The sequence below is a fragment of the Chlorocebus sabaeus genome, chromosome 24 (genome assembly GCF_047675955.1).
Source record: "Chlorocebus sabaeus isolate Y175 chromosome 24, mChlSab1.0.hap1, whole genome shotgun sequence".
NCBI lineage: Eukaryota > Metazoa > Chordata > Mammalia > Primates > Cercopithecidae > Chlorocebus > Chlorocebus sabaeus.
Window position 1 is genome coordinate 36,361,735 of NC_132927.1, and position 12,569 is coordinate 36,374,303.

At 37.7% G+C, this 12,569-nt stretch overlaps 1 protein-coding gene across 18 annotated transcripts in view; it reads left to right on the forward strand.

Moving 5' to 3' along the window:
* The window catches only part of LRRC9 (leucine rich repeat containing 9), a 157,979-nt gene that overhangs the window by 36,014 nt on the left and 109,396 nt on the right, over window positions 1-12,569 (forward strand). For 17 of the 18 annotated variants that reach the window (XR_012090974.1, XR_005235390.2, XR_012090975.1 and 14 more), the window contains 2 exons: window positions 5,081-5,257; window positions 5,587-5,704. Coding sequence is in view for 15 of the 18 variants with exons in the window: in XM_073011048.1 (XP_072867149.1) it covers window positions 5,081-5,257; window positions 5,587-5,704 (295 nt within the window). In the remaining 3 variants the exon portion in view is untranslated. The remainder of the gene's footprint in view (window positions 1-5,080; window positions 5,258-5,586; window positions 5,705-12,569) is intronic. The other variant, XM_073011050.1, reaches the window with a different exon arrangement.

The window sequence follows — 12,569 nt, forward strand, 5'->3', positions numbered from 1 at the left end:
GACTGTCTAGCAAATCTTCTGTAGGTCTGTGATCAGAGTGGAACCCACTGTTTAGAGATAGCTACAGTAGGGATGCACAAGAACACTACATGTTAGGATAAAGTATATGCTTATATCAGGAATTCAGGTCAAAAGCTTGTATCAGCAAAAGTGGAGAGACACCAGATTCAAGCAGAAATGAGACAGCCAGGCTTTAGAACCAAGGCCTACTAGTAGATACTAGGAAGTGGTTGTGTTGCTTCAATTAGAGGGGCACAATTTAAAATTACCCTTTAAAAAAAAAGTCATGAAGAAAAATATTGTTAAGTATGACTTTCACATTTCTGAGTCATTTTTTTCCAGAATTGAAGAGCCTGTGAAACAGAAAGATTGCTCTAGAGCCACAGTAGGAACTGGGTACATGGAAATACACCAGGAGACATATCAAACTATAGAACGGAGTTGGCACATAACCCTGGAGCATGATTTTACTTGAAGTCAATGTCAAAATAAATACTACTTTTTATAGTGTAGAATGTAAAACTTACACTAACTTTTTAGAAAAAAAACTGTCATTGTTATGGGTTACTTTAAACCAAGTCCCCTGATTTCTATTAGACATGGCTTTTCTCTCACCTCTGTGAGTAAAAGCTTCTCAAAGGTCTTGGGAGAACTCTGGTGGAAAAGCGTAAGAAGCTCTTTGCAGGGGAAAAAGAGGTCTTTTAAAATACTTTCCTTTGTATTAGTACATCCATTTGCCCAGCAGTTACTACTGTTTGCTTAACCACATTATTTGATTTTTATATACAAAGATATAAAAGGTATTCATCCAGTTCCCATGTAAACAAGTAAAGGCCTTGACTTTTCAAGTGCAAAAACTGAATGGTGTGTCTCTCCTGGGTGCACATTTATATTCACTCAACCTAAACAGGAATTTTTTTTTTTTTTTTTTTTTTTGAGATAGAGTCTCGCTGTGTTCCCCAGACTGGAGTGCAGTGGCCTGATCTCAGCTCCCTGCAACCTCTGCCTCCCAGGTTCAAGCGATTCTCCTACCTCAGACTCCCGAGTAGCTGAGATTATAGGTGCATGCCACCACACCTGCTAATTTTTGTATTTTTAGTGGAGATGGGTTTTTGCCATGTTGGCCAGGCTGGTCTCAAACTCCTGGCCCAAGTGATCTTCCTACCTCGGCCTCCCAAAGTGCTGGGATCACGGGCATGAGCCACTGTGCCCAGCCCTAAGCAGGATTTTTAAAACTTATTTCTGTTTCTTTTTAACTTATTGCAAAGAAAGCTCTTTGCGACAAGTGGATTAGTGAAAAAAAAATGTAAAAGCAAAATGACCAAAAAGTCATTTAGATAACTATGTCAGCCTGATAGTAAATTAGGTGGATTTGATGGATTTTGATTAGCATTAACCTGTTTACTTGGTTTTAAAAAGGGTAACCTTGATTTATTTTAAGGAATAAATCAAATATATGTTAGCAGAATTTAAAGGACTGTTTTTTAGTTTTAGCATACTGCAAGTTTGGCTACTTTTCCTCTGATCTTTTATGCAAAGAAATAACTACTAAGTGCTTTAAATTGCTAGGCTACATTTCTAGTTGTTTTATTTAAACATTGACTTATTAATATTTTTAAGGCTAAGGATTCAGTATTTAAATAAAATGTATTTTAGTAGAACTAGGACTGAAAGATTTTCTGTTAAAATTACCTTTATGTCTTTAACAACAACAAAACACTGCATGTTTCTAATTGAATGTCATTATCTCTTAGCTTCACTTCTTTTATGAAATAAAATTATTATATTTTCCAGTTTTAAAAAATCTTATTTTATAGAGACATGCTAGTTGAGTGGATTATTGCTACTATACCTTCATTATTATAGATTCATATTATTTACTGATGTGTTGCCAATTGAGGTACCCATTGACATCAGACAACATTTATCAAGTAGGGACTCCAAAGCATAAAAGATGCTGTCCTTGTGCCTGAGAAGCTGTCAACTTGGTTATACAGTCTATTTACAACTTTAAAAACCTTTAAAATACCACGAAACAATATATAAGTGACTCTGTAAGTTCCTTTGGGGAAGATATGATGTTTTGTGTGTCTTACAAGTCATAACATCTAGCATGGGGCTGGATTAATAGCCCAGTATATATTTACTAGTTGAAGCTTCCATATCACTTTATAGATACTCAACAGTTTTGCTTTGATGTATATAATGACTTTCAGTAATTAATCTGCCTCTTTATAAAGATTTCATGCTATACTATCTCAAGGAGCTACAGAAGCAGAAACTTTTTGTTTTATAGGGTTTTGAAACTGTTATGATGTTGATTTAAGTCAGTAAGCCTGTAAAAATATTTATTAAACCCTTATCTAGGATTATAAAGTATATTTTAATAGATTAAGCGTCAAACATTTAAAAACATATGTATCCTACATTTGCTAAATGAGCACATTATTGTATATTAACAAAATTTGTAGGCATATTTTTGTGTAACTGAATATATTAGTCATTGATACATATCATTGTGAATGTTTATACCGTCAAGTCCCGCTGAATGAATGAGGATAAGGTACACAGTTCTGCTGATTCTAAAGCATTTGAACAGGAGTTATGATTAGTTTAGAGACCATACAGTGGAGAATAATGAATCCTCTACTGTAGGTAAAGAGTCTGAATGTAATTTGGAAGGCAACAAATAGCTGCAAAAGCTTTTGTTTTGTTTTATTGGCAGACTCTTCACTTACAGTGAGGGATCAGTGTTCTCTACTGTATGGTTTTAGACTATCATAACTTCTGTTCAGATCTTTTAAAGTCAGCTGAACTGTGTACCACACTGCTCTTGAAGCAAATGCAGTACTCCACCACATAAGTGGTTTTGTTTGTTCTGCTTCCTTCACCCAGAATGCTTTTGCATACCTCACCCTTACTTCATCATTGCTCAGCGGTTGAATTCCTGGGCAACATAAAATCTCCATGAAAAAATCACACTTCATAGCTCCTGCCTTCCTGGGGGACCAGCCTAGAAGCTAGATATTGCCTATTCATTCCTTCCACCCATTCATGAGACACCTCAAGCCCAATATCCACTATATAGCAAAAGCTTTATCTAAAACACCTGCAGCCCTAGTTTCTATCAGAGTGCAGAAAGCTTCCAGGACATGTTATTTAGGGGAAACTTGACAGATTTAGGCCCAGCGAATGATCCCTCTATAGGAGGGGCACTAGCTTCCCCACCTCAGATGATAATGTGGCTGTTTTAGTAGGTCCTCTGAACTGGTTAGCAGGCATCATGCTTGATTGCAACACTATTCATATCTGTCTTCTCTACCAGACTGTGAGCTCCTCTGAGATTAGTTTGATTTAGGCAGCTGTCTTTTCAACTCTAAGGGAGAAGTAATTTATAAGATCCTGGCTGCATTGATTAAGTATTTGCTTGTGAGAAATATAGATGCCCTAAGTTAGGAGCTTGCTCTTAGGCTCAAGGAGAGGCTACCCATCAGGAAGCTCACCTCTGTGACTTTAGCTCACACCCATTTCAGATCCTGGTTGATTATGTAGGTGAGGACCTAGATCTTTCATTAAAGGCAAATGTATTCCTTATAAGATCATTTACTTCCTTCTCAAGATGATCCATTTTTCAATCTCATCTTAATCTAGGTTCTGTGCTAGACAGGACTGGAATTTTATGCGTATGGCCAGGTGAGGGCAGCAGAGAGCAAACAAGCACTTCAGTGTTCTTCACACAGCTGGCTCCTGCTGCTGCTCCTCCAATTTTCAGATCAAATATCTTAACGTCTCTGAAAGGTCTTCCCCAAGGCCCTATCTTAAGTAGGTCCCCTTTGCATTCCTTACCCCAAGCTTCTCTTCAGAGCGCTTATCAGTTTAGAAATTTTATTTCTGGCTTTACTTGTTTAGGCTTCATTAGAGCAGACATTGCCTCTTTCATATCCGTATTCATAGTCAGGAAGTTATTTCAGTAGTCCAATGAGAGATCGTGGTGATTTGGATTAGGATGGTAACAGTGGTGATGATAAAACATGATCATATTCAGGATGGATTCTAGATGTAGAGCCAGGTGAACTTCCTAAAGAATTAGATACTGGGGCCGGGCGCGGTGGCTCACGGCTGTAATCCCAGCGTTTTGGGAGGCTGAGGCAGGCGGATCACTAGGTCAGGAGATTGAGACCATCCTGGCTAACACGGTGAAACCCCGTCTCTACTAAAAATATAAAAAACTAGCCGGGCGTGGTGGTGGACGCCTGTAGTCCCAGCTACTCGGGAGGCTGAGGCAGGAGAATGGCGTGAACCCGGGAGGCGGAGCTTGCAGTGAGCGGAGATCGCGCCACTGCCCTCTAGCCTGGGCGACAGAGCGAGACTCCGTCTCAAAAACAAAAACAAAAACAAACAAACAAAAAAGATTTGGATACTGGTAAGGAAGAAAGGAGAGGATTATTCCTACGGTTTTGACTTAAGCTACCAGTTAAATGGTGGTGCCATATACTGAGATGGAAAATACTCAGAGGAGCAGGTTTGGGGTGCAGTGTTAGTTATGTTAAGTTGGAGTCACCTATTTAATATGCAGATGGACATATCAAGTAGGTAGGTAGATATTCAAGTCCGGGTATAACCAGCTAAGTTGGGTAGAGATCAAGACTAGAAATAAAATGTTGTAATTTATCAGGATGTATATACAACCAAGGAACCACGTGAAATCACCTAGTTCATGGAAACAAGAGGAAGGCCAAAGGCTGATCCCTGGGCAGTTCAACATCTAAAAGTCTATCTGAGAAGACCCAGCAAAGAAAACTATGAAAGAGCAGCCAATAAGAGGAAGGCGTGTGTAGTTTCCCTGAAGCTAAGAAAGAACATGTTTCAGAAAGTGAGGATTGCTCAACCAACGTGTCTTCCAGGCAGAACAAATGTGCAATAAATGAATAGATAAACAGAGCCACTATATGATTATAGTATCTTTAGCAAAAAAACGCAAAATATGAGCCATAGCTTTTATCATATGTAATCTTCTGTTCTTAAACATTTTAAGGAAAATCTGTTATTCTCTCCATGTATATTCTGTATGCCCACATAGGTTTAATTTCTGCTATGAATTAATTCTGTCACGTTTTTGTGCCTGGGACTTCAGAACATATGGTATTACAGGAGTAAAAGTAAAACGCATCATTAAAGTTAACAACCGTATTCTGAGATTAAAATTCGAAGAGAAATTTCAAAAGTTTTTGGAGAATGAAGATATGCATGATTCAGAGTAAGAAGTTGAATTCTTTATGGAACAACTTTAAAAAGTTTGACCGTATTTGTAAAATTTCTATTTTAAAAGTTTACAGCATTAAAAATACACATATACCTTGTTAGTAAATGTTTCCTTTTTATGCATTTCCCATGGCTAGGATGACCTCATAATTTATCCACATAGAGCCTGTTTTTGAGGTTGAAGGCAGGGGAGCTATTAATAATGACACTAGAACATTGCATGTAAATGAGAAATATCCCTGGCAGGACATATGGTTATCTTATCTACGGCTAAGCTTTTGTGAAATCAATCCTCAAACTTCTTCTGTTTCACTTATTCTTAAGGAGCTACCGAAGGATGCTGGAATGCCTTTTTTATGTTTTTGATCCTGAAGTTACAGTGAAGAAAAAGCATCTTCTACAAATACTTGAAAAAGGATTCAAAGAGAGTGAAACAAGCAAGGTAGCATAGAATGTCATTTAGAATAATGCTTTCTTCCTAGCAAGTGGAGCTCTGCCACTGGTTAACCATGATTCCCAATCCTTTTATCCATATTTATAGTAAACTTCTACTGCTGTTTCACAAAAAGCTTAGTGTTATTATGGAAAGTATAGCATCTTTCCTCTTTGGATTATACTAAAGTAAGTCTATCAATTACTACTGTCTGACCCTACTTAATCCTTCTAGGCATCTTATTTTTATGTTGTGATCTTCTTGTTGATGGTTTTGAAATCTGCTTTTTAAATTGGCTATACATATTTAATCTGTTGTAAACTCTCCAGAGTCTTCACCTTGAAACAATTCAGTCACTTAACTCCACTGTACTTTGTAGCTATTGTCCTGTTTTCACTTTCTTTTTACTGCTACCATTTCTTTATTCTCTACTTCACTATCCCCATCTTGCTGCTGATCTTGCTTTATCATTGGTAACTTCTGATGCCCCAAGTACCCAACCAATCTTTCTCAGACCTCCACCGTCTTCACGAGGCAGCTGTAGCACACTGGTGTAGAGCAGCGCTTCCCAATCCTTTTCACATCATGACACACATAAAATGATAATATTGCTGCATTTGGATCCCGATTTCACTCCTCAGCAGCTATGTGACTTCACCTCTCTGTTCATCTGTTTCTTCCTATCTGTAAAATGAAGATAATAATATCTATTTTGCAGAGTTGTTAGGATTTAGTGAGATAATGCATTAAAAAGTTCTTGGATATTTGTACATCAGTGTTCATGACATCACTATTCAAATAGCCAAAAAACGAGAAACAATGCAAATATGCATCAACAGATGCATGGATAAACAAAAGTGGAATATACATACAATGGAATGCTATTCAGTCATAAAAAGAAATGAAATTCTGAAACATCCTACAACATGGAAGAACCTTGGAAACATTATGCTAGTGAAATAATAAGCCAGACGAAAATGGAAAAAGATTGTAAGATTCCATGTATGTGGAGTACCTAGAATAGGCAAATTCAAAGACAGAAAGTAGAATAGAGGTTACCAGAGGCTCTGGGAGAGGAGGGGGTAGGGAGTTACTGTTTAATGGGTACAGAGTTTGTTTGGAATAATGAAAAAGTTCTGGAAATGGATGGTGGTGATGGTTGCACAACAATGTGAATGTACCTAATGCCACTGAATTGTATGCTTGAAAATGGCTAAAATGGGACATTCTATCTTGTGTGTATTTTGCCACAATAAAAAAAATCACCCCCCAAAAAAGCATTCCATACACTCAATGGGGAATGGGTTGGTGGGAGTAGAAGCAGATGACAAGGCACTATGTGGGGGAGTTATTGCAGCAGCTCAGGCCGTAGAGGTTGGTACTCTGTTGCAGGGTGGTGGTGAGAGTGCTCTCATTGTACTTTACGGAGAAGTAAGAAAGAGGTGAGGAATTCAGGGTTTTACAAGGCAGAGTGAATTGCTCACATTCAGTCCAGAGAACTATGAACCATTATCAGGAGAGGGTGAGGGAAGGATGAGGCTAACACTTCTGTGTTTTCCACCTACCAGCCCCTCTGCTGAGTACTTCATCTTCTGCATCTCCTAAAAGAATGAACCATCTCCTTTAATTCTCCCACAGCTCTCTGTGCTGCTCTGTCCAAAAGAGTAGCCACCACCCACATGTAACTATTAAGCATTTGAAATGTGGCTAGTTCAAATTGAGTATACTGAAAGTTTAAAACAAGCACTGTTTTTAAAGACTGAGTATGGAAAAAAACACTATAATTTTTATATTGAATACATGTTGACTTGATAGTATTTTGGACATATTAGATTAAATAAGATAATAAGATTTACCAAAAAAAATCTCTTGGACCAATGCCTGGCACCAGGAAAGTTTTTGATATTTTATTTTGAAAGTTTTAAATATTTTTATTTTTGAATTTTTATTATTGTCTGAAACATTTGACACTATTGATTGCCTTCTCCTTTTTGAAACTCTCCTTTGGCATCCGTGATATTATACTATTGTTATCCTCCTATTTTTCTGATTGTTATTTCCTTCCTTTTTGTTCCCCATTTTGCCTCTAAACATGAGAATAACACAGGTTAAAGTCTCCTGATCTTCCCTTTTTTTCTTCACACACCGTCAATTACTGTCATTGTTAAGATCCTAGAAATGGGAGAAACATCAGCGTGTAGCATGTAAAAGATGAGATGAGCTACATTTCTGTGCTATGATGTGTACATAATGGGTCAGGATAAATATTTATGTTCTGCATTGTTTAAGAGATGGGCTCTGATTTAAAAGACAGCTTTGTAAGCAGTTTAGAAGAGAGGTTTGGCTAAGGTTGGCAGTATCTACAGGCAGAGGGCTGGCTGTAGTAGGGAAGAAGAAACTATTTGACTAACAAACATATCTAAGGTTAAGTCCACTTTCTAGTTGGAAGAGGAAGGAGTTCTTTCTGTCACTTCAGGATGAAGCGTTCAGTAGTAAGGGTGGGAGAGTATGTGAGTAAATCTGCTCACATAGCTTGATTTCATTCCCTATCAAATTGTTTGTAATCAAGGACTTGGTCAATAAACGCAAAGACTATCACATATTCCCTTATGGTTTCTCCAAAATGTACATCTTCAGTTAGGCTATCTCTTCCTCTCTGCTGTGACACCTACAGCTGCCATTCCTGCATGGTTAATATACTTTATTCTCTTATACAGTATGTCTAAAACCAGCCTTTTAAAACTGTAAATTCAGGGTTACATGTGTAGGTTTGTTATTTAGATAAACTTGTGTCATGGGGGTATGTTGTACAGATTATTTTGTCACCCAGGTATTAAGCCTAGTACCCATTAGTTATTTTTCCGGCTCTTCTCCTTCCTCCTACCCTCCTCCCTCCAGTAGACCCCAGTATCTGTTTTTCCTCTTTCTGTGTTCATGTGTTCTCATCATTTAGCTCCCACTTATTAGTGAGAAAATGTAGTATTTTGGGTTTTTGTTCCTGTGTGAGTTTGCTAAGGAAAATGGCTTCCAGCTCAGGACAATGGCTTCCAGCTCCATCCATGTTCCTAGAAAGGCTGCATAGTATTCCATGGTGTATATGTATCACATTTTATTTATCCAGTCTGAGCATTTATGTTGATTCCATGTCTTTGCTATTGTGAATAGTTTGCAACGAACGTATGTATGCATGTGTCTTTATGACAGAACGATTTATATTCCTTTAGGTATATACCCAGTAATGGGATTGCTGGGTCAAATGGTAGTTCTGTTTTTAGGTCTCTGAGGAATCGTCACACTGTTCTTCACAATGGTTGAACCAATTTACACTTCCACCAAAAATGTATAAGCATTCCTTTTTCTCCTCAGCCTTGCCAGCCTCTGTTATTTTTTGACTTTTTAATAATAGCCATTCTGACTGAATTAGATGGTGTCTCATTGTGGTTTTGATTTGCATTTCTCTAATGATCAGTGAGGATGAGCTTTTTTTGTTATGCTTATTGACCACATGTATGTCTTCTTTTGCAAAGTGTCTGTTCATATCCTTTGCCCACTTTTTAATGGGGTGATTTTTTTATTTTTTATTTTTTATTATTATTATACTTTAAGTTCTAGGGTACATGTGCATAATGTGCAGGTTTGTTACATATGTATACTTGTGCCATGTTGGTGTGCTGCACCCATCAACTCATCAGCACCCATCAACTCGTCATTTACATCAGGTATAACTCCCAATGCAATCCCTCCCTCCTCCCCCCTCCCCATGATAGGCCCCGGTGTGTGATGTCCCCCTTCCCGAGTCCAAGTGATCTCATTGTTCAGTCCCCACCTATGAGTGAGAACATGCGGTGTTTGGTTTTCTGTTCTTGTGATAGTTGCTAAGAATGACGGTCTCCAGCCGCATCCATGTCCCTACAAAGGACACAAACTCATCCTTTTTTATGGCTGCATAGTATTCCATGGTGTATATGTGCCACATTTTCTTAATCCAGTCTGTCACTGATGGACATTTGGGTTGATTCCAAGTCTTTGCTATTGTGAATAGTGCCGCAATAAACATACGTGTGCATGTGTCTTTATAGCAGCATGATTTATAATCCTTTGGGTATATCCCCAGTAATGGGATGGCTGGGTCATATGGTACTTCTAGTTCTAGATCCTTGAGGAATCGCCATACTGTTTTCCATAATGGTTGAACTAGTTTACAATCCCACCAACAGTGTAAAAGTGTTCCTGTTTCTCCACATCCTCTCCAGCACCTATTGTTTCCTGACTTTTTCATGATCGCCATTCTAACTGGTGTGAGATGGTATCTCATTGTGGTTTTGATTTGCATTTCTCTGATGGCCAGTGATGATGAGCATTTTTTCATGTATCTGTTGGCTGTATGAATGTCTTCTTTTGAGAAATGTCTGTTCATATCCTTTGCCCACTTTTTGATGGGGTTGTTTTTTTCTTGTAAATTTGTTTGAGTTCTTTGTAGGTTCTGGATATTAGCCCTTTGTCAGATGAGTAGATTGCAAAAATTTTCTCAATGGGGTGATTTTATCTTTTGTAAATGTGTTTAATTTCCTTATAGATCTGGATATTAGACCTTTGTTGGATGTGTGCTTACAAAAATTTTCTCCCATTATGTAGATTGTCTGTTTACTCTGTTGTTTCTTTTGCTATGCAGAAGTTCTTAAGTTTAATTAGATCCCATTTTTCAATTTTTGCTTTTGTTGCAATTGCTTTCGATGTCTTCCTCATGTAGTCTTTGCCCATTCCTGTGTCCAGAATGGTATTGTCTAGGTTGTGTGAGGGTTTTTACAGTTCCGGGTTTTACATTTAAGTCCTTACATTTAATTCCATCTTGAGCTGATTTTTCATATATGGTGTAAGAAAGGGACCCAGATTCAATCTTCTGCATATGGCTAGCCAGTTATCCCAGCACCATTTATTGAATAGGGGTTCCTGTCCCTATTGCTTGTTTTTGTCAGCTTTGTTGAAAATGAAATGGTTGTAGGTGTGCTCCCTTATTTCCAGGCTTCTTATTCTGTTCCATTGGTCTATGTGTCTGTTTTTGTGCCAGTGCCATGCTGTTTTCTTACTGTAGAACTGTAGTGTAGTTTGAAGTTGGATGGTGTGATGCCTCCAGCATTGTTCTTTTCGCTTAGGATTGGCTTGGCTATTTGGGCTCTCGTTTGGTTCCAACTGAGTTGTAAAATAGTTTTTTCTAGTTCTGTGAAGAATGTCACTGGTAGTTTGATAGGAATAGCATTGACTCTATAAATTGCTTTGGGGAGTATGACCATTTTAACAATATTGATTCTTCCTGTCCACGAGCATGGAATGTTTTTCCATTTGTTTGTGTCATCTCTAATTTTAAAACCAGCCTTTAATCTTTTTCCCATAAGCAGCTCTCTCCTGGTCTTCTTTCCTAATTTCTATAACAATACTGTCATTTCCTTCACTGAACATGCTCAAAGTCTTGGAATTATGTTCAACCCCTCCCTTTTCCATTATCCCCACATCTAATAATTCTCCAGTGGTTCTTCACTTCTCTCCCTAATCCCATTGTCTGCCACCACTTTCAACCCTTAGAACTTTCCTTCTAATCTTTGCCATTGTTTCCTAATAGGCAACATTGCCCTTGGTCATGCCCCCTAGTTCTTCCATTTTTCACAGTACAAACAAATTAATCTTTCTTAAAACATGATTTTCATAGTGCACATTGCACTGTGTCCATGATGAGAAACTTTCAGTAGCTTCCCATTACATATAATGATGATGTCCACATTCCTCTGCCTGGCATTGAAGGCCTCTGACAACCCTCACAATCTAGCTTCAACCTATCTCCCTATTACCAAATATGCCAAGTGCCCCAGTGAAGTATGTAGTCTACTTGTGATTCTCCTAAGTACAGCTCATATCTCCCTTTGATGAAATGCTGTTTTCTATTTTTTCCTTGTAACAGACTTACTGATCATTGCAGTCCCAGCTCAAGGGCTTCTTCCTTTGTGTGACTTTTCCTGAATTTTCAAACAGTAGGTGCCCTTTTACCTAGTTTGCAGGTTAACCCAAAAAGTCAGTTAAAATGGAGAACTGTAAACAAATCGTTTACTTAACAAATCCTTTAATATAACGTAAAACATAAATTTACATTCGTGTCAATCTTCTATGTAGGGCCAAACGCTTTGACTATGAAATTGGAACTCTTACTAGTCTTTCTTGTATCAGCCATAACCATGTTTCATATTAGTTTTGGTTTCCTTAAAGTTGAGCATGCCCTTAAAGATTCTTGCAAAGTAACTTGAATGTAAGAATCCTTCTAGTTTGTCTGATTCCCCCTACTACCCCAAACTTTTGCATTTGCTTTGTCTACACATGCCTTGCCAGAAGTTTTTAATGATTATCTTCTATTGAATTTTACTCATTTTTCCAAAATTGTTCAAAGAAACAACTCCTCTTCTATTTTATAGCTTTAAATAATATATGTAATTTCATAACAACTACAACTGGCATAAGCAAGTCTGGGAACAAAATTAACTGACTCTTGGTAAGCATACAACACAGCTGGATACAGTAGAAGTACATCCGTGTTTTTAAAAGTTCCATTTTATCCCTGAACGGCCATCATACTATGAGTTATATAGACAACAGAAAATACTGGTTAATCCTGCAAACTGGTTAAGTGTTAGTTAAGTGGTGATCAACCGAGAATTTTTATTGTAACACATTTGTTTTATTTAAGTATAATCATTTGTGTGCATTTTTCTACCAGTTTGTAAGCGCAGGATCTGTATTTATAGAGTAGATTCTTAGTAGAAATCTAGTGAAGGAATGGATGTTAGATAGATGGATAGCAATCACACCTATTTGCATACCTTCATATGTT